Raw genomic sequence first — 23,795 nt, 5'->3', positions numbered from 1 at the left:
AAGTTGGGTAGTGTTATGCCTCCAGCTTTATGTATTTTGCTCAGGATTTCTTTGGCTATTTGGGGTCTTTTGTTGTTCATATGAATGTTGAGATTGTCTTTTCCATTTCTGTGAAGAATGTCATTGGTATTTTAATGGGGATTGCATTGAATCTGTAGATCACTTTGGGTAGTATTATTATGTATTTTGATGCACTGTTTGCTATACATGGGTACTGACAGACCATTTTAACAGTGTTCTTCTATTTTTTTTTTTTTTTTTTTGTCTTTTTCGTGACCGGTAGGGGGATCACAACCCTTGGTGTGGTGTCGCCTGCACCGCGCTCAGCCAGCGAGCGCACCGGCCAGTCCTATATATGATCCGAACCCGTGGCGGGAGCGTTGCTGCACTCCCAGCGCCGCACTCTGCCAAGTGCGCCACGGGGCCAGCCCGTGTTCTTCTAATTTTGTATGGGAGAACTAAAGCCACAGAGAATGTGCCCCAACAAAGGTAGAGATCCAATAAATTTTAGGACCCTGACATGTGATTATTTCTGAGTAATGATAAAACAAAATCATTTCCAAAAGAACATATCTTAAAATAAAAAAACTTTAGTTTGAAAAGGTCATCTCACCTCGCAAAGGTTCTTGATAATATAACTAAAGTATCAGTTGCAATATTAATTAGCTGATTTTCTTTCAAAGTTAATGCCAATCTGTATCTCAAATGTATCAATTTTAAATCAATATTCCAAATTAAAACAAGGGTTTTTTCCCTCATTCACCAAAATCTATCACTGACTAGACCCACTGATAAATCTAAATAACAATATTTAGTCCAGAGAACAGATTAAAAGGATCAGAGGGTACTTGGATAAGATTCAAGAGAAACACAAAATACCTAACTTAGAAAATAACACACCCTAAGTAAAAAAAAATCTGGATCAACTGGCTAGAAAATAGGTAAAACTGTGATTTTCAAAAACAACAGAAGTTGACCAAATATTTACCATTTTCATAAAACAGAAGAAAAGAAAATGGTCTTTAAATGCAAAAGAAACAATTGGAATTAAATTAAAAATAAATAAATAAATGAAGACTTTCTGTTAGTGATTTAGAACAAGTGCCTTATGTAGAGAAAGTTTCAGGCTTCTTTCCTGTGGTTCAGGGAGGAGAGGCTCATTAAGTTCAGCTGATGTAGTAACCATGAGTTCAGTTCAAAACGGATTCGAGAGTATTTTACATATAACTGTAAAGGATGGTTGGCAGTGGACATGATCAAGACAGTAAGGGCAGCTGAAACAGCCCTTCATTTATGGAATGTGGCAGAGAGATTTCAACCCATGGTCTTAATCACAAGAAGAGAAGCAGTTTAGGTGGAACCCAGGATTTCTGAACAACTACTTGATGTTGTTTGCTCTGCCTCAGTCTATAGTACTAATTGCTTCTCAAATTACTCATTTGTGCTCTTTTGAGATGTTAATAGTAATCTCAGACATCAAAAATTTCTCCTAATCTCCCAATCCTCCTGATCAACACTAAGTGTTTCCTGCTTTCCCCAGGCCCCTTCCTCCTCTGAAAACCTGATTAGTGAGACTTAAGAAAGACTAAAAACATGTACTACATGACATTTAAGATCTGTATTAGTTTCATATTGCTAATGTAATAAACTACCACAAATTTAGTACCTTAAAACAAAAATATGTAATCTTACAGTTCCAGAGGTCAGAAGTCCAAAATCAGTTTCTCTGGGCTAAAAAAAAAAATTATGTTATGAGCAGGGCTGCATCCCTTCTGGAGGCTCTAGGGGAAAATCCATCCCTTGCCCTTCCCAGCTTCTGGAGTGTGCCCCCATTCCTTGTCTTGTGGTCACATCATTCCAACCTCTGCTTCCTCTGTCACATCTCCTTCTCAAATGCTGACCCTCCCGCCTGCCTTTTATAAGGACCCTAGTGATTACATTAGGCTCACCCAAATAATGCAGGATACTCACCCCATCTCAAATCCTCACCTTAAATCTTCAAAGTCCCTTTTGCTGTGTAAGTTAACATATTCACAGGTTTGGGGGATTAGGATGTAGACGTTGGGGGCCATTATTTAGCCTATCACAAAACTCTCCTTCCAGTCCTAAAATTCCACGAATTAGGGTTTCCATTTTAGCTTAATAACCCAATACATACTTGACGATTTACTTTTGAATTTCAATTTTTATATCCCTTCTGGATCCCAGGATTTAAATTTCAATTTTTTGGTTTTTTATTGAAGGATAATTGATTATACATATTTGTGGAGCACAAAGTTGACTATATATAGTTGTGTACAATACATCATGGTCAAATCAGGACAGTTAGTTTATTCATCATTATAATATGCAATCATTCTTTGTGTCTGTTAACCAATTTCTCACTAATTTCTTATTAACCCCCTCGTTCCCCACTCCACCTTTCCACGTCTAGTAACCACAGTTCTCTTCTCTCCTTCTAAAAGTTCAACACATTACTATGATTGTTGTTTCTTTATTTCTCTCTTCCTTTATTGTTTATTTATTTATTAACCCAGTTCCCACTTATGAGTGAGGACATGTGGTGTTTCTATTTCTGCACCTGTGCTGTTTTATTTAACATAATTTTCTCCAGGCTCATCCATGTCACTGTGAATGGTAGAATTTCATTCTTTTTTATGGCTAAGTAGTATTCCACCATGTACATATACCACATTTTTCTTATCTAGTCATACATCGATGGACATTTAGATTGGTTCCATATCTTGGCAATTGTAAATAGAGCTGCGATAAACATGGGAGTGCGGGCATCCCTTTGACATTCTGATTTCCATTCCAATCCATACCCAGTAGTGGGATTATTTAGTCATGAATTACTTAATGACAAAGATATGTTCTAAGAAATGCATCATTAGGAGATTCTGCCATTTTAAACATCATTGAATGTACTTATGCAAACCTAGATGGTATAGCCTACTGCACACTTAGGCTATATGGTATAGCCTATCGCTCCTAGGCTACAAACCTGTACCGCATGCTACTGTACTGAATACTGCAGGCAACTATAATACAAAGGTAAGTATTTGTGAATTTAAACATACCTACACACAGAAAAGGTATAGTAAAAATATGACATAAAAGATAAAAAATGGTACACCTGCATAGGACACTTACCATGAATGGAGCTTACAGGACCAGAAGTTGCTCTGGGTGAGTCGGTGAGTGAGTGGTAAGTGAATGTGAAGGGCTAGGACATGACTGTACACTACTGTAGACTTTATATACACTCAGGCTACATTAAATTTATTTTAAAAATTAAGTAATTGCTCTATGACTGCACAATGGCTACAGTGTCACTAGGCAATAGGAATTTTCAGCTCCATTATACTCTTATGAGACCACCATTTTATATGCAGTCTGTTGTTGACCAAAATGTCATTAAGCGGTACATGACTGTATTTATTTATTTTTAATACTGCCTTTGTCATCTTTAAATTAATCCATCTGGCTACCATCTTTAAGCTTTAACTGAGATGTCTTGGACTAAATTAGCAATCCAAGATCTCTAAATACATTAGTTATTATTTTAATGTCTTGATTAACTGCAGACTGCATAAAGACAATGTTTCTGTGGAGCTAGTTGTGAAGGGTAAATAATCACCAAGCTAACTATCATGTTATGCCAAATACTCCAAAGGACGGATCATTTTATATCTGTTTGCATAATAATTTATTATACTAAACTTTAAGACTGTTAAGGTCAGAGAAAAATACATAAAGGATTTTCAAAAGAGAATGCCAATGTTTTGAGAGAAATAACAGAATACACTCAGATTTGTGAAAATATATATATATGCTGATGAGTCAATGTGAGTTTGTAACAATTCTGGCCCGTGTAACTGGCTGATCTCCAAAGCATATATTAAAATTAATTATATCAGACACTGGTTGGCCATGACCGGCAATTTCCAGGAACTGATGCCCAAAGCTCATCAATGTTCCATCATCACATGAAGAATATCCAGATTTCCAACATGCAAAGCCTACCAGAATTTTTGTTCTTCCCTTTGAACCACAAAAAATTATATTTTATTATGCACATGTTTTAAAAAACAGAGTCAGCTGTCCCTGATCATGACAAGATTCTACAGAGGGAAAACAACTACTAAAATGAGATCATGAAAAGATCATCCATGCTCCCAGAATTCTTCCTTTATGCATCTCCTCCTTATCGTACCATGCCGTAATAACTGGTTGACATGACTGTGCTACTCCCCAACTGGGTGTTCCTAGGGTACTGGAATCATGACTTATTTATCAGTTCCCATAGTACCTGGCTCTATTCTAGGGACTCAACTAAAGGGAGAGACAAAAGCAGTTTTAAACAACATAGTGTGTCTAATAAGATACACTGACTTAAACTTTCTATGTCTCTTTTTAGAGAAAGAATTTAGGAAAGTAGTGTAGGATAGCAATTAAAAGTTCTAAACTGCCATTGCCAGGGTTCAAAACATCTAGACAATTACTTCTGTGTGCCTTACTTTCCCCATGTGTTTAGTGAGACTGATAATAAAACCTCTTCAGAGGATTATTGTGAGATTTAAGTGAGAGTTCAAACAAAGAGGTTTTCAAAGTGCTTTAGACTAGCAACTTATGAGCATAAGCCATCAATAAATGTAAACTGCAATTATAATATTCTATTCAAATACATTTTTGTAATATAAATGCTCATCTGTATTTTCAAATAAACGTACATTTTTAATGATCACAATATAAAGAAGCACACATTTTCATATTAAAACAAATATTGTTTTTTTTGTTTTGTTTTGTTTTGTTTTTGTCTTTTGTCTTTTTCCGTGTCTGGCAACGGATCGCAACCCTCAGTGTTGCCCCCGTACCGGACCGGGGACCGGCAACGGGATTGCAACCCTCGGTGTTGCTCCCGTGCCTCGCTCAGCCAGTGAGCGGGAACCGGTCTGTATGTGGGATCCGAACCCTCGGGCGGGAGCGCCGCCGCACTTCCCAAGCGGCGCACTTATCCAGTGCGCCACCGGGCCGGCCCAAAACAAATATTGTTTTAATGATAACACTGTCAGGGCTGCTTTTCTAACTTTTATCTGGAAATCCTAGTAAATATCAATATAGTACAATAAAAGCCAGAAATTCTTTGTACTTGCAACTACATCAAAAGACCAGAGAAATTATATAGTCACTATAAACTGAGGCCAGTAATTACGGACATCGGACTCATTGGGAATTTTGGTCATAACTAATATTCAAATACCCATTAACTTTGATGGAATCAAATTTCAAAAGGCCACTTTTAAACAACAGATACTATTAGGCAAAAAAATGTTGCTTACTCAGTTGACAAATACAACAAATGTCATCAGCAAGTTAGGATAATCTCTTCAATATCTTGAAGAAAAAAAAAAAAAAATCAATACTTCTTGCTTTTTCTCTCTCCCATATGAATATGACAAAGTCTCTCATGGAACATTACATAATAAAAAAAGCTCAGGCCTCAGTCACCAATTAAGAATAGACCCAGGCACAGCTCAAAAAAAGTGAAATAATCTCACATGAAACAACCTGAACTTCAGAGCCTTTTAAATTAACCATAAAAGAATAAAAACAATAGTGTAGACAAGAACAATTCATGAATACTGAGTAAACTAGGTAAAATTTGGGAAAGAAACAATTCAAAAGTACAATTTTTTTAAAAGCATCTTTTATAATATATGACGACATAAACTCCATTCTTGCAGTTTTTCATAACCTCACATTAGATTTCAGATACCATTTGTTTTAAAGAGGACACAACAGCATGAATTTCATGATCACAGGCCATGGAGACAATATGTCCTGACCAGGGTGCATTATAGCACTTGTTCTTGGGCATATGGGGCAACTAAAGAATACAAAATATTCACCACATAGATCTTACCACATGTGGTCAAATAAACTATTTTCCTTTTTGCATTATGGAAATATACAGACCTAGCTCAGCAATAAACCATTAAAATGATTTGTTGAACTGAGCATCCTAATTCAACAATTAGATGAAGAAACTAATTGGGCCCCTTTCTAAAGTATTGAGTGTTTTCCCCATTTTGCAGCCTCTTGCTATTATAAATAGCAACAAGGATCTCCAAATTTTTTTTTAAAAAAGCTCTTTACAACCTTTGATTATGCTCACATATTTTGATAGTCACTGTGCAAAATTTATTTAAAGTTTTATATATTTTATAAATTAAAATTTATATATATTTATTTATATATTTATATAAACATCCATACTCAAGATGTTCAAAGAGTGAATTTCCTTTATTTTACTGTGTTTTATATTTTATTTTATTTTTATTTATTTTTTTGGCAGCTGGCTGTACAGAGATCTGAACCCATGACCTTGGTGTTGTAAAACTGCACCCTAACCAACTGAGCTAACTGACCAGCCCGTGTTTTATATTTTAAAATTAAACCATATACAAGACAATGTACACTGATAGCATTTGGAATTCTGCCTTCCGAATATCATCATTCCACAATATTCCAAAATGGGTTATTACAACCTCCTAGGAGGTTGACAAATTAACTAGGAGAAGACATAAAGAGAAAATAAAAGGAGAGATCTTTGTTAAAAGCCTACTTACTCCTCCTGTTTTTAAACCATAAACATTTGTAAATCAATAAAACCTTCAACAGATGCAGAAAAGGCATTTGACAAAATTCAACATCCCTTCATGATAAAGACTCTTAGCAAATTAGGTATAGAAGGAAAGTATCACAACCCAATAAAAGCCATATATGACAGACCCACTGCCAACATCATCCTGAGTGGAAAAAGCTGAAAGCTTTTCCCTTAAGGACAGAAACAAGACAAGGATGCCCACTATGACCACTCCTATTTAACATAGTATTGGAAGTACTATCCAGAGCAATCAGTTAAGAGCAAGAAATAAAAAGAATCCAGACTGGAAAAGACAAAATCAAACTATCCCTGTTTGCAGATGGCATAATCCTATATATAGAAAAACCTAAAGACTTCATCAAAAAACTCTTAGAGCTGATAAACGATTTCAATAAAGTTGCAGGATATAATATCAACACACAAAAATCAGTAGCGTTTTTATACTGCAATAACAAACTAGCAGAAAAAGATATCAAGAAGACAAGCCCATTTAAAAGTCTCCAAAAAAATGAAATACCTAGGAATCAATTTAACCAAGGAGATGAAAGATCTCTACAATGAGAACTATGAAACATGCTGAAAAGAAATTAAAGAGGACACAAAAAGATGAAAGACATTCCATGCTCTTGGATAGGAAAAATTAACATTGTGAAAATGTTGATACTACCCAAAGTGATCTACAGGTTCAATGCAATCCCCATCAAAATACCAATGACATTCTTCACAGAAATAGAAAAACAATCCTAACATTTATATGTAACAACAAAAGACTCCAAATAGCCAAAGCAATCCCGAGCAAAAAAATAAAACCAGAGCCATAACGTGCCCTGACTTCAAACTACACTACAAAGTTATAGTAACCAAAACAGCACGGCACTGACATAAACACAGACACTCAGACCAAAGGAACAGAATACAGAACCCAGAAATCAACCCACATACTTAAAGCCAACTGATCTTTGACAAAGGCAACAAGAACATACATTGGGGAAAAGACTGCCTCTTCAATAAATGGTGCTGGGAAAACTGTAAATCCACATGCAGAAAATGAAACTAGACTGGTACCTCTCACCGTATACCAAAATCAACTAAAAATGAACTAAAGACTTAAATATAAGACCTGAAACTATGAAACTCCTAAAAGAAAACAGAGGAAACACTTCATGATACAGGACTGGGCAAAGACTTTATGAATATGACCCCCAAAACACAGGCAACCAGACAAAAAATAAACAAATGGGATTATATCAAACTAAAAAGCTTCTGCACAACAAAACAAATGATTAACAGAGAGAAAGACAACCTACAAAATGGGAGAAAATATTTGCAAATCATGCACTGACAAGGGATTAATATCTAGAATATACAAAGCATTCAAACAACTCAACAGAAAGAAAACAAGTTACCCAATTAAAAAAATGGGCAAAGGAGCTGAATAGACATTTATCACAAATGGCCAACAGACATGAAAAAGTGCTCAACATTACTCAGCATCAGGGAAATGCAAATCAAAACCACACTGAGGTATCATTTCACCCCAGTTAGACTGGCCATTATTGAAAAGACAGAGAATAACAAATGCTGGGGATGCGGAGAAAGGGGAACTCTCCTACACTGTTGGTGGGACTGTAAATTAGTGCAGCCATTACGGAAAACATTATGGAGGTTCCTCAAACAACGACAGACAGAATTGCCATACCACCCAGCAATCCTATTTCTGGGAAATCATCATGTCTAAGGAATACCTGCACTCCCATGTTTATTGCAGCTCAATTTACAGTAGCCAAGAGTTGGAATCAACCTAAATGTCCATTGACAGATGACTGGATAAGGAAAGTGTGGTACGTATAGTCAATGGAATACTACTCTGCCATGAAAAATAATGAAATTCTGCCATTTGCAGCATCATGGATGAACTTGGAGAAAATTATGTTAAGTGAAATAAGCCAGGCACAGAAAGAGAAATACTGCATGTCCTCACTCATAAATGCATGCTAAAATAAAGAAAGAAACAATCACAATAATGCATTAAACTTTCAAAAAAAAAAAAGAGAGAACAAAACTATGGTTATTAGAGGTGGGAAAGGGAGAGGGAGTTTGGAGAGAAACTGGTTAAGGGTCACAAAGATTAATTTCATTTTGTAAACATAAGTATACTATTATCCTGATTTGATCACCACTATTGTACACATGTATTGATATTTGATTCTGTACCCCACAGATACATAAAATCAAGTAATAAATAAATAAATGAAACGAAACTTTAATGGTTAATATAGACCTTAAAGATTCTCCATTCCAAAAGCTTCCTAAGGCAGGAATCCTTTATTTAGAATACACCAAATATGTTTGCATAGTGTTCTGTCACAAAACAGGTAGAAATTCTCCTCTAGATGCAATACAGAGTGCCTGGTATGAGCTACACCTCAAGGACCTTTTGTATTCCACACTGGCATCTGGCAATGCTCCATTCTGAGGAGGGTCCATAGAGGATTTAATAAAGGATTTAATAAAATCCTTTTATTAAAGGATTTGTTACCGCATTCAATTTTCTTACATTTAGTTAGTCATTTTACCTGTTAAAAATATGACAGACTGACTGAAAAGGTAGGCGTCTTTGGTTTATCACAACTGATCAGAACTTCTGATTGACAGTTTTAGATCACTTATTAAAAGCACAAAGAAACTTTTTCTTAAGTAATAATTTTAGTAAATCGGTTTGGAATAAAACCTAAAACATAAAGTCAGCACATACACGTTACCTAAATAATCCTTGGTGGTTAAAAGGCCAGGACCAGCTGGGTGGGGCTAGTCTATCCATCTGAACATAAATATGGTAATGAAATGGGGAAAAAAATCTTCCTGAAGGCAACTGCAGTTCACAAAAACTGATTAATGAGAACAGTTGTGGAATCAACCTGTCCAGCAAGACTTCTTAGGCGAAAGGATAGAAACTCAGCTTTCTAAAATTGTGAAAGTCCTTCTTTTAGAAGCAGTGGTTCTGACAAACTCACTCATACAATTCCGACTGAAAAAAAAAGTTCATTTAATTTCCTAGGATTTTCTAACTGTCAGAATTAGAGAACACTTTGTACCTTTCTTTTTTTTTTTTTTTTTTTTAAAAAAGTAAGTGTTGAACTGCTACTCTGATTCTGAAATCTGATATTCATCCAGGCCTTCCCTTCAGAAAAAAAAATTGTGAAAGTCAAAAACTTACGAAAACATCTCAGGGGCACAATTTCTCTAATGCAGAATAATAGGCCCTGTTCTATGAATGTGAATGAGGAAATGTTTGACAGGCTACGATCACATTTTCCATCTGTCCATGTGGCCTGTGAAACTGAGGCCACCCAAAGAGATGAGAAGTCACCTAAGGAGGATCAGGTCAGACAATCTAGTGCAAACATCCATGCAGTCCTCTACATAACCATGTTACAACACTACATTTTCCACTCCGAGGAGATTAATTATAGATTGTTCCCAAATCTGGCCTTCCCATCACTAAACCAAACCCAGCTACCAAACCCAGAATAGAAACTGTATGAGTACTGACACTTTTTATTTCAAAATAACCAACAACATGATGAAGAATGATATCAGAGGAAAAACTAAAAGTCAATTTGCAACTAATGTTCTAGAATACTATATTCTGGCATTTAAGTTTGTTCCAAATCTTGGCTATTGTGAGTAGAGCTGCAAAAAACATGGGAGTGCAGGTATTCCCTCGACATGAGGATTTCCATTCCTTTGGGGATATACCCAGTAGTGGGATTGCTGGATCATATGATATATCTACCTGGAGTTGTTTGAGGAAACTTCATACCGTTTTCCATAATGCCTGTACTAATTTACAATCCTACCAACAATGTGTAAGGGTTCCTCTTCCTCCAAATGCTCACCAGCAATTGTTATTTTCTGTCTTTTTTATTATATCCAATCTAACTGGGGTGAGATGATATCTCCATGTGGTTTTGATTTATATTTTTCTGATAATTAGTGATGTTGAGCATTTTTTCATACACCTGTTGGCCATTTTTTTTTTTCCATCTTCCTATTGGCCATTTGTATGTCTTCTTTGGAGAAATGTCTATTCAGCTGCTTTGCCCATTTTTTAATCAGATTATTTGTTTTTTTACTATTGCATTGTTTGAGTTCCTTGTATATGCTCAATATGAATCCCTGTCAGATGAATAGTTTGCAAATATTTTCTCCTATTCTGCAGGTTGTCTCTTCACTCTATTGATTGTTTCCCTTGCTGTGCAGAAGCTTTTTAGTTTAATATAATCCCATTTGTTTATTTTCTCTTCGGTTGCCTGTACTTTTGAGAGCTTATTTATAAAATCTTTGCCAAGTCCTACATCCTAAAGCAGCTCCCCTGTGTTTTCTTCTAGAAGTTTCATAGTTCCAAGTCTTACAATTAAGTCTTTAATCCACTCTGAGGTGATTTTGGTATATAGTGAGAGATAAGGGTCTAGCTTCATTCTTCTACACATGGATATCCAATTTTCCCAGCACCATTTACTGATGAGGCTGTCCTTACCCCAATGTATGTTTTTGGTTGCTTTTGTCGAGGATCAGCTATCTGTACATATGTGAATTTATTTCTGGGTTCTCTATTCTGTTCCATTGGTCCATGTGTCTGTTATTATGCCAGTACCATGCTGTTTTGATTACTAATAGCTTTACAATATATTGTGAAGTCAGGTAGTGTAATGCCTCCAGCTTTATTATTTACTCAGAATTTTTTTTTTTCTGCTATTCAAGGTCTTTTGTTGTTCCATATGAATGTTAGGATTGTTTTTTCTATTTCTATCAAGAATGTCATGGTATTTTGATAGGGATTACATTGAATCTGCAGATCACTTTGGGTAGTATGGTGATTTTTACAATATTAATTCTTCCAATCCATGGACATAAAATGTCTTTCCATTTTTTTGTGTGTCCTCTTCAATTTCTTTCATCAGTGTTTTGTAGTTTTCATTGTAGAGATCTCTTACCTCCTTAGTTAAATTTACTCCCAGGTATTTTATTTTTTTGTAGCTATTGTAAGTGGGATTACTTTGTTAATTTCTTTTCCTGCTAGCTTATTGCTGGTGTATAGAAAAGCTACTGATTTTTGTATACATAATTTGTAACCTGCAATTTAATGAATTCATTTATCAGCTCTAAAAGTTTTTTGATAGAGTCTTTAGGTTTTGCTATAGATCATGTCATCTGCAAACAGGGACAGTTTGACTTCTCCTTTTCTAATTAGCATGTCCTTTATTTCTTTCTCTTGCCTAATTGCTGTGGCTAGAATCTCCAGTACTATGTTAAATAGGAGTGGTAAGAGTGGGTATCCTTATCTTGTTCCTGTTCTTACAGAAAAAGTTTTTAGCTTTTCCCCATTCAGGATGATGTTAGCCGTAGGCTTGTCATTCATGACTTTTATTGTATTGAGTTTTGGAGAATACCCTCTGCTTTGATTTTTTGAAATAGTTTGAGAAGAATTGGTATTAATTTTTCTTTTAAAAAGTTTGGTACAATTCAGCAGTAAAGCCATCCAGTCCTGGATTTTTCTTTGTTGGGAGACTGCTGATTACTGATTCAATCTCGTTGCCTGTTATTGGTCTACAACCTTCAGTCTTGGAAGGTTGTAGTGTCCAGAAATTTATTCATTTCCTCCAGATTTTCAAATTTGTTGGTATATAGTTGTTCATAATAGTCTCTAATGAGTCTTTGTATTTGTGTGTTAGTTGTAATGTCTCCTTTTTCATTTCTGATTTTTGTTGAGTCTTCTCTCCTTTTCTTAGTCTAGATAATAGTTTGTCCATTTTGTATACCTTCTGAAAAAACTAACTTTTTGTTTCATCAATCTTTTGTATTTGTTTGTTTTTTGGTCTCTATTTCATTTAGTTCTGCTCTGATCTTTATATGTAACTTCATCTTTCTGCTTGCATAACTTTAATGATGTTGTTGAATAGCTCTTGGAAATGTAATGGCTAATGAGTACCATAAAATGAAAATTATCTGTAAGTAAGATACTGAAGAATATGAATTTGAAATGAGAAGAGGGCTTTTATTTATTTACACTCTGCCATATTCACATGAACCTCACTGGAAAAACAGCTCAAAGAGTTTACTATAACTAATACTAGAACTACCAGCCAAAATCACTGGTTTCATCAATAGTAAGAGTTTCTTCCTCAGACCACTGAAATGCCTGTGACAAGCGTTTCTAAGAAATGAGTCCTAGGATGCTAAGGCTGGAAGAGGCTTTTCAAAGTACCTAAAGCACAGGCTTTAACATAGTCTTCTGTTCTTTCCACAATACAAATATGCCAAACAATCTGGGATGAAGGTAGCCCCTTTCTAGGAGCAAAACAAACACCTTGGATCTGGGATATTACTAACAATTCCATATAATAGGTTCAACGAAGATTTGAATGAACACACACACTTTCTTTGGTCTTCCTCTGTTCCACCCAAAGTTGCACTTATTTGAGCAATTGTACAAATAACCCCCATCACACCCACCTTCCTGCCACGTTTTGGAAGAAGGCAGGCTCAGTGCAAACTGCAAAGAAACATACCATATTGTTTGAGAAAACCAGAGGCACTGGCTAGCTAATTCATGACCAAATAGTGTGATACAATATCCTGTGCTACAGCTGTCCCTCCTCTCTTCAACTAGCATCTGAACTGGAGACACAATGAGGTAAAGTGTCCCCAGTTAAGATTACCTTGAAGCCTATTAGCTAACCTCTCAATGAATGTAAGCTCCACATGATCAGTAATTTTTATTTGCTATATTCACTGATATATCTCCAGGACCTAGAACAGTGCCTGGTACAAATTACTATATAATTATTTGTTCAATGAATGGTCATTGATATGAATAGTCATGTCTTTAAAATAAAAAGTATTACAAAGCTGACATGAAACTGCTAAATAATGTCTATTTCTCAAAAACCATACTTGATCTTTTACCTGGCCTGATCCCTATTTTCTTCAGAAGCATTTGCCTTTATTACTTAAAAAATTTGCATGCCAGGCCGGCCCGGTGGTGCACTGGAGAGTGCGCCGCTTGGGAGTGTGGCGGCGCTCCCGCCGAGGGTTCGGATCCCATGTGGAGACCAGTTCCCGCTCACTGGCTGAGCACAGTGTCGTAATAACTTCGTATAGCATACATTATACGAAGTTATACGAACCAAGGAGATGAAAGATCTCTACAATAAAAATTACAAAACATTGATGAAATAAATTAAAGATGAGAAACACACACAAAAATGGAAAGACATTCCATTTTTATGGATTGGAAGAATTAATATGTCAAAATGACATACTATCCAAAGCAATCTACAGACTCGGTGCAATCCCTTTCAAAATACCAATGACATTCTTCACAGAAATAGAGAAAAAAAAAAAACCCTGAAATTTATATGGGCACACAAAAGACCCCAAATACCCAAAGCAATCCTGAGCAAGAGAATAAAGCTGGAGGCATTACACTACCTGGCTTCAAATATATACAAAAGCTATAGTAATAAAAATAGCATGGTACTAGCATAAAAACAGACACATGGACCAATGGAACAGAATGGAGAACCCAGGCATGCCTTGGCTCTTCCTCCAACCAAAAACAGAACAAATCTGAGAAGGCTGAACTCTGTTTATCTGAATCACATTTAATGCACAAAAAACAAAAACACAGGTACATGGACAAAATATTTTATCTTCAAGTATATTCAAAAACTTAATTTCTTGGTAAAAATAACATGTATGTAAACCATAGTCATGTTACACAAGACTGTAAAACTCTATTAAACTGTAAATACCATGGACAGCTAGATGTGTTTAGACAAAGAATGAAAAAAATGAAAATATTCATGTTTAAAGACCTGTAAAAAATTTCAGGTTAGAATAGTATATAAAAGTAATATATAAAAAAATATCTCCTGGGCAGTTAACTACTCTTCTCCTTTGCATTCCTATTCTACTTCTACTCTACTTGTCTTAGCATACTATCACATTAAATAGAATTCATTCACTGATTCATTTGTTTATAAGTTCTCTTCATAATTATAAACTTTTGAGAGTGGGAACTAGGTTTATGCATCCTTGTATTCTCAGTACCTACTAATAAATTTCTATTAATCAATTATCAATAGAAAGATATAGTTAAACATTAACAGGAAAGCAATATATAATGAGCTAGTGAATCAAAGAAGTTAAAAGGTGTTTTCATTGATTCAAGACTTCTGTGAGAAGCAAACAGAACTGTGGTTACCAGAGGTGGAGAGGAACAGGGGAGAGAGTGGGGTTAATCAGAAACTGGTTAACAGACACAAAGAATGATTACATACTGTGATGATGAATAAGCTCATTATCCTGATTTGACCAGCATACATTGTACACAACTATTTATAGTCAACTTTGTACCCCACAAATACACGTGATAAAAAAAAAGACTTCTGTAATAATCCAAGCAATAATGCTTTATAGAAAGAAAATCAAGCACACAAAAAAACAATTATATCCCTTTCTAAGAATTACTCATTGAGAACACTATGTCTGCTTTATAATGAAAAGCCTGCCATATAATCAATCCAAAGATTGGGAAGTTAAAGAGAAAAAATATCTATGTTCTTGTATCATAAATATTTTTGTCATAAAATACTTTTAGAGATCAAGCAGAAGTTAGGTAATTTGCACAGGCACTCTGGGCAAATGGGAAGCAATGATATCCTGGCCACTAAAGAAAGTCTAAGTTAATGAACTTCCATGTCCTTCTGAAATGAGCTCTTGTCATGAAATGCCATGTGCTTCATTACATAATCTCAGCTCTTTGTGAGCATGTTATGACTATGGTCAAACTAAAGGAAAACAGGAGTGTCTCTAAATCAATCATGAGCCATGAAGCCAGACAGACTGTATGACAGATGTAAATTTCTTGGCACCAGCTGGGCATAACTAATTGATGACAATCATATGTCCACACTGGCACATTTCCACAGTGCATGTGTGCAAATATGTCACCACATCTGGATGCACGCTGGGGTCCTGAGGCACAAAGACCTACTAAAACTAGAGGCCCAGCAGCTGTACTCAATGAACACCGTGGGAGCTCCACAGAGTGATGAAAGGACTAAATTACCACAAACTGTAAATACAGATTTATTTCATTAAAATACGAGGTAACTGCTGCAGCCATCTCTTGTTCAAACACATATTTGCCTCTTAAAAATAAAGAAAAAAAACCAAACTAGCATCTATGTATATACATATTCCTAACTGCATAAAAAAATTTACATTACTCCTATGAAAAGATGACACACATACAGCAAAATCAACAAAGCTTCTACGATTTCCTTTGAAAAAAAAAAATTCCACACAGAAGCTAGAAAGAAAAAAAGGACAAATATAATAATCTACTGTCATCATGTTAGCAGGAATAGTCCTCTCCTACTTAATTCAAACATGAGATTTACATAATTTGTTGCGAAGCTCATGTCAAAAATTCAACATACTATATTAAAAAAAAACCCTGCAATGTATTAATATGTAATTTCACCTTTAATATAAAAGACATAAATATAAGTAGCTAAATTTTCCTAACTCACAAATAGAGAACCAGGCTGAACAATAATTTTATTCTGAATCCACATAATAAATTATTAACAAAAAAAATTTTTTGGCAGCTGGCCAGTACAGGGATCAAACCCTTAACTTTGGAGTTATTAGTACCACATTCTAACCAAGTGAACAAACTGGCCAGTGCAATAAATTTATTATTAATAAATTTTTTGAACAAACTATGTCAACTATTATGCCAAACATTTAACTTTGGAGTTATTAGTACCACATTCTAACCAAGTGAACAAACTGGCCGGTGCAATAAATTTATTATTAATAAATTTTTTGAACAAACTATGTCAACTATTATGCCAAACAATGAAAAGCTTTCTCATGAAAAGCCTTCTGTTCTATTGACAAAATTGTTTCAATAAAAAACAATTCTTAACTGAGAAACTACTCATACATGTATAATTAAATATCTCATAAATCTTAAGTCAAATAATTACTTTTCTCATGTAATGTGATGGGAATCATCCTACAACCACAGTTTATATTATGCCCTCATGGATAAAATCCTATTTTAATTGAGTTAGAAATTAAAAATTCATTTGTCTTATCCCTTTTCTTTTCAGATCATTTTTCTCCATCTCTCTTATTCATTTCTTCACATCCTGCCTTCCCTCAAGCTGCTCAACAGTTTTATGAAACTCTTCAACTCCACATGCACCCATCTAACACTGGACTGATTTTCCAGGATGTCTGGTTAACCTAGGCTGATCAATGGGTAACAAGAGGTATGTCAAATTAATCATTTCCTTCCCTAAGGATAACTAAGACATAAAAGCCACCTTTCTCTCTCTATTTTATTATGATTGCCACTCATCTCCTAAACATTTATATGGTGATAGAAGGCATTACTAATACATTAGACTTTTTCACATGTGGACTGAATAAAGAAAACAATTTCTTTTTAGGAAAATCATAAAAGATTCTTTAACACATCCTTTTTCCTTGTAGGTCTGCAAGTGCTCGAAGTAGCAAGCCTTAGACTTAAAAAGAAAGCAAAGTTTAATATCCTATATGAAAATAGGAATAAGTAACTAAAAAGGAGACATCTTATGCAAAAATTTAAAAATAAAGTCAATGATTTTTCTCATCTTCTATCCTCAATTCATCTAAAATTATCACTAAACGTGGAAATCACCCACATCGCAGAAATGCTGGTCCCACAACAAAACAGTATTTCGACTCTATGTATTTGAAAAACATAAACTATAGATTGCAGGAAAGGGTGAGGGAGGAGTGAGAAAAGAAAGGAAGGATGGGAAGGAAAGAAAGAAAGGAAGGAAGAAATGGAATGCAGCTGACACAACTGCTGACATTAAAACAATTTAGGCAACCCTCTGATTTCACCATCTAAGTCTCTATTAATAGCTATTAATAGCTGGGACATTCAAGCCAAAGATCAGGACTCTGCATCAAATCCAGCCCAGATACACTGACTAGTTCTAGGCATACCGTTTGGCTTATTTTCTTATCATCTGTCCTCAGACAAAAGTGTGCGGTTAATTTTTATTAACAGACATTAACAGTTTTGTCAACAGACATTAACGTCCCAGTAAACAAACACTCTTTAATGAGTTATCATGTCTCTCTGATTTTTGGTGCCATGTCAATGTAACTGTTAGTGAACCAGCTTCCCCAGAAAATGGGCAGTAGTTGTCTCACGAGGGATAACTCTGGAGGCACTCTCTCTGATTCCTGAGTAGCAGCAGAGTTCCAGAATGAGGACCCAAAGGTGAGCAGGACAGATGCAAGGGTTACCAAGTTCATCACCCAATGGCCCCTATGTGCGGTCCTCAAACCCTTTATCCAAGGTCACGGGGAATAATCTAGGAAAGCAGAGTCCTTGACTTTGCCGTCTGCTGAATATCCTCCCAAGAGCAGAGTTCAATACCCAAATGGCAAGTGGCAAGAACAGCTGCTGCTCTAATGCATATTTCAAAAAGTCTATGGCTTTAGAAAAAGAATACTTCAGCAGTCTTTTCCACCTTAAGAGTAAAAGTCCTCTCTCTTCCTTCAGTGTGACTGGAAACCAAGAAGACACAACTCGATGGAGCTCAAATGCTTTGCTTGACCTCCTTCCCCAAATCAAACCACAGAGAAATAAGACTTCTGTTTCTCCCCATTAATAAACATTCTGGAATTTGGAATAACAAAATTCCCTTTCTAAAATGACTCCATATTTAGAGCTGATGCTGTCAGAGAGAGCAAAATCTAAGTACTAAGACCAAGACTAAAATAGGGGTTTTTTTTACAATTTAGTTTCTTTGCCTAGGATTACATATGTAAAACGCCATTTTAAAGGATTACTCATCTTTTTTAAAAAGCTATCTATTTCCTTTTCTTCACACACACATCTTTCCACACACTGCAAGCCTCTCACTACAAACACTTACCTGACTTTTTTGCCTTGCTCGGTGAGCATCTTTACCAAATCAGCAATGGGGTACTGAGCTTTGGCTGCGCAGAGACCATAGCCTGTGAAGAACATTGAGAACACAGAAGAACATGTTTTTTATTTTGAATTTTTATGAGCTAGAATCTCTCTTGACTAAAACATATTTTTATGCCAACACAGACAGTCATTTAACATGACTAAAAATGAAAGCAAACACGTAATCTGGACTTTTAAAAATATTGGCCTAAATTTGAAATTCAAAATCTAAGGATCCCTCCTCAGTCCTCTACAGTGTCTGATACTGTGGGACACACCCTCCCACTCACCATATACACACTTGAGTGTGCCCTCTCTTCTCCTCTCTCTCTCTCATGTGTTTTTAAACTCTTCATACTTGGCTTTGATGTCAGTGCAATCCCCTGGCTGCCCTCCTAACTTTGTTACTGGTCTTCCCCTAATTCCTTGAATAGTGTTTCTCCTTTTGTTTTCCCCCCTAAGTGACAAAGATTCCCCCAGGGCTCTACCTTTGCCCCTCACACTCTCCTTGTAAATCTCAGCCTATCCCATGGCTTCAGCAACCACCTGATGCCTCATACTCTGTCCACAGGCTCAACCTGTCCTGTCAGCTCCAGTCCAGCATGCCCATTGTCCCATCTCCATCTCAAAGTTAATATCTCCAAAAAAGAACTTAAAATTTCCCCTTGCATCACCCCCCAAAAAAGCTCTCCATATTTCTGATGTTATTACAGGTATAACCAAGAACTTCAGTCATCTTCCTTCTCCTGTAACCCCTCCATTCTGTCCATTCTACCCATACAATGAAACTCACATCTGTCCCCACTTTTTTACCCCTATTTTTACAAATACCAAGTCTCTGCTCAAACTATCCTCTCTGCCTTCCCCCAACCCCAACACCATGAATCTTCTAAGGTCCAAAACAAATACTCACTTCCCTGAAAACCTCAATAGGTTCCTCATGATAGCAAAATTGTCTACAAAGCTCAACTTAGCCCTTATCACAAACCACCTTGCATTATTTGCCTATCTATCTGACTTCTTCACTGATGGAAAATGCCTACAGGGAAATGATCGTGTCTGCTGCAGCTTTACACCTTCACACTCCATCACAGTGTTTCTCAACGAGTAACACCAATGCCACATTGGCTGAGACAGTTCATTATGCAGGAGTGTCCTGTGCATTACATTATATTTAGTTTATCTGCTTCCACCCACTAACTGACAGCAGCAGTCCCATCCTTGTAACAACTAAAAACCCAAATCCACATGTTTCAAATGCCCCTAAGTGATACTGCCCCTAAATTGAGAAGGCATGCACCTTAACATTCAGTTCAACTGTTTATTACTTTTATCTTCATCCATAACCCAGCAGTAAACTATCCACATGTCAAATCAGCAAATTTTCTTTATAAAGACGTCATATGATAACATGATAAAGTTAAAATCTTAATGTGAAACCAACATATGGCCAATAATACCAGCGTATTCTGTCATAACAATGAATAAGAACTCGGCTAAACACCAGAAAATTGGGAAATTGAGGCTTAGAGAGATCAAATGACTTGGTCAATGCCATGTAGATTGTTAGAGGTAAAATTAAGAACAAAAGTGAGGTGCTGTGACTCCCAGACCAAGCTTTTTTTGCTAAGCCATATTGCCTTATCTGGTTGGAAACCCCATAATTCTTGATGGTTTTTTAAATATTTATTTTTGAAAAGAGACTAATATTTAATCAGCAAGTCTAGTAAGTGAGGTGGACTCTTTCATATACTATATCAAATTTAATTTGACAATAGACCCAAAATTGCCTAAACTAAAAAAACCAAAACTCATAAGGGATTTAAACATACATATAAAATTACAGAAGGACATGGCTAGAACCCACTATGTTAATGTATAGACTATCTATGTGATCCACAAAATATTAATCTAGACCAAGAATTCTCAGCATTTTTCACGAAGGAGCCATAGAATGGCTACTAAGTTTCCATTATGTTTTCAAAATTGAAGTTCCAATTCTATTTTTTTCTAAGAAATTGTGTTAATGTAATCCACTACAACAGCTATCATAGGTTGTTTGCTTTCTATTTTCTGCCCTTTTTTTTTTTTACCTGGAGTAATAATAATGCTATTAGCTTCTCGAATCATGTCAATTGCATTGTCAAGGTTGATTTCTGTATGTGTGCCAGAAATTTCCATGGGTTTTCCACCAGCTGTTGAAGTGGTACCATAGCCTCCAAGAATCACATTAGCCAGGGAGCGATTCATTGCCTAGAGAGCAAAATTATCAGCTGTGAGAGTTTAATCCACATAACTTTTTGAGAATGGTACAAGTTTTGTGTTTATGATATTCATAATCATTACGAGGTTTAGCTAATCACTTAAAACATTTTAACTAGATAAATCTGAACTGCCTTTTGAAACTTAATTCAAAGATTTAAAGGGCAGAAGACATCTGAGAACCACATCTTTTTTCTCCCGATCAAATCAACTGAGCACTGATATATTTTCAGTAAAAAAGTAAATAAAAACAAAAAATTCTACCAGCCAGCTGGCAAAAACAAATAAACAACAGGATTAAGTATAAAGTTCTGTATTTAGGATAAAAGAACCAACTAAACAAATACAGAATGGTAGAGCTCTGGTACAGCAATTCATAATAAAAAGGCTGCCTGGAAAAGAAAATATAATGGAAAATTACCAGTAAAATTAAGAAATTAATGAAAAATTCAGATCTACTTATTATTGTCTGAACGTTGATTAAGCAACTTCTGCCTCTGTATTTATGTGTATTCTACCAGACTAAAGGAGGACTAAAGAGAATGACAGGAATAAGAAATCACACAAGGCAACCCTACAGATCTCTCAGATAAATTTTGCTATCAGATACAAGCTGTCAAGTGGGAACAGGTACAAATCAAAATAACAATCCATTTCATTTAGAACTCTGCTGCCATTTGTTACCAAGAAAGAAAAAAGTGTGTGGGTTGATACTGTCCTATTTTCCAAATTATTTACAGCTCTATGAAGCCCTACACCTAAGTTGTAATAGAAATAATTCAATTCATCCCATTAGGATCCTAAAATATTTCACTTCCAAAGAGGCAGATGAATAAGGTTATACGTTCATTAAAATTTGCAACCACCCTTTTAACCAGAAAAATAATCTTAAGAAAAATAAGAGAAAGGCAATTCTTGTTACACATTCATTTACAATCATGCAAGAATGTACTATACGAACGCCACAACTGAAATATGTGACAATAACTGATCCTGTCTTGAAAAGAGTTAATTTGTAGACCTCTGGAGATGGAGTGGTAAAAGAAAAAGGAAAGAAGCTGGGCGTTGAATCTAACTTTAAGAATCCATATTACTGACTGTACATGATTAAGGTGGTCATTCTACAGGAACAAAATTGAATTTATCATTTCAAAAAAAATTCCAAAATATGATTAAACTCCACTTTAAGGGTTATAATAAATGCACCATTGATCCATTGTACCATTTAAAAGCTATACAAGTGCCAATCTATTACTTTTTAAAAACACTTTATTATTAAAAAAGCACAAAAGCACCTAGAAATCTTCATTGATAAGCACCACATCCGAAAAAAAACATGACCACCCATCTAATCATGGCCCAGCCTGCTACCACCTTGGTACAGACATATATGTTATTGCTGAAGTGGGACACAGGCAAAGGCAGGAAGGACAAGAAACGTAGAAGATGTGCAAAGAGCCACATTTCAATAAAGGGAGCCTATAAAAATAACATAAATTTCAAAGATGATGGATCAAAATGTCAGAATTTATTTTAATTGTCCTTTCAACCTAAGCTCATTTATCAGACGCAACATTCACATTTTACGGAGCTCAGAGTGTGATAAATCTGCCTAAGGTTATCGCACACAAAATAAAGCCTGGAATCTCTTTATGTATATTATTATGGATAACACAGTCAGAGAAATATTAATGCTTTTGATTAAGTTCATAATCCCAATCTGACATGAAGTTTTAAACTCAACACATCCTCCCATATTTAAATCCAAGGTTTAATGAAAACCCAAATAGCCATACCTGAGACTTCCCAAACATTCAACTTCAGTTGACTTTGATAAATCCTTTCTAGTTTTTAATGACAGGATTCTGATTAAGTTATCAAAAATATGTTCTACCAAACTTTTTTTTTCCCCCTTTCTTCTCTCTATAAGATGAGGGTAAGGGGATCTTGACCCTTGACTTGGTGTTGTCAGCACCACGCTCTCCCAAGTGAGCGAACTGGCCATCCCTATATAGAGATCCAAACCTGTGGCCTTGGTGTCAACACCACACTCTCCCAAGTGAGCTATGGGCCAGCCCCAAACTTTTGACTTTGAAAATTCAAAGGACTATTTCAGACACTGAGATATTTGTCATTGGTAACATTTTTTTCAAAAGTCAAATGGAGAAAGAGGCGCTATCACCTGTATATTTCACAAAGTCCTGTAGAAGGACGGATCACAGAGGGACAGATGCAGAGGATATAACAACTTTACTGTAACTTGGCTTAAAAGGAACCATGATTTTCCCCTATAAAACTGAATGAAGAAGAAGGAAAAAATTTCTGAGGGCATTTAATTAATGTGTATCCACTTCTGATGGCATCTTAAGGAGAAAAAAAAGGAACCACATAGTGGTTTAACAATCAAAGTCAACTTGTTAAACACGTATGCACAATTATATCACCATTAAGCTAATTTCACATGGTCTCTTAAAAACTAAATTATTTTCATCTCTAAATTTACCATTGCAACATCACATTGTCAACAAATGTGTAGGGTTTATGGCTTTGGTTTTTTTTGTTTGTTTTTTTTTTCTGCTTGCTAAAGTGATTAATGAGACTAGCCTGTGACTACTCATCCAGAGATTAAAGAGTTCTCAGCTTCCAAGACAATGAATTTGCAACACTGTCCAAGACTGTTCCTTTTAAGCTATTTAGCCCTATAATGAAAATTGTATTCTACATGAAAGAGACCCCTAATTTACCTAATTCCCAGTATACTATAAGAAATAAATCTGAAAACAAACAAAAAAGTCATAAAATAGACAA

General features: G+C 35.6%; 1 protein-coding gene across 1 annotated transcript in view; it reads right to left on the bottom strand.

Annotated features, from left to right (window-relative positions):
* NNT (nicotinamide nucleotide transhydrogenase) overlaps nucleotides 1-23,795 on the bottom strand; it is a 103,284-nt gene that overhangs the window by 12,214 nt on the left and 67,275 nt on the right. The window contains exons 18-19 of the mRNA XM_008586273.1: nucleotides 20,819-20,978; nucleotides 18,688-18,769 (exon numbers count right to left, since the gene is read on the bottom strand). Of these exons, the coding sequence (XP_008584495.1) occupies nucleotides 18,688-18,769; nucleotides 20,819-20,978 (242 nt within the window). The remainder of the gene's footprint in view (nucleotides 1-18,687; nucleotides 18,770-20,818; nucleotides 20,979-23,795) is intronic.

Source organism: Galeopterus variegatus, unplaced genomic scaffold (genome assembly GCF_000696425.1).
Source record: "Galeopterus variegatus unplaced genomic scaffold, G_variegatus-3.0.2 Scaffold3913, whole genome shotgun sequence".
In the NCBI taxonomy this organism is placed as follows: Eukaryota; Metazoa; Chordata; class Mammalia; order Dermoptera; family Cynocephalidae; genus Galeopterus; species Galeopterus variegatus.
This window is presented reverse-complemented; position numbering and strand designations above follow the sequence as displayed.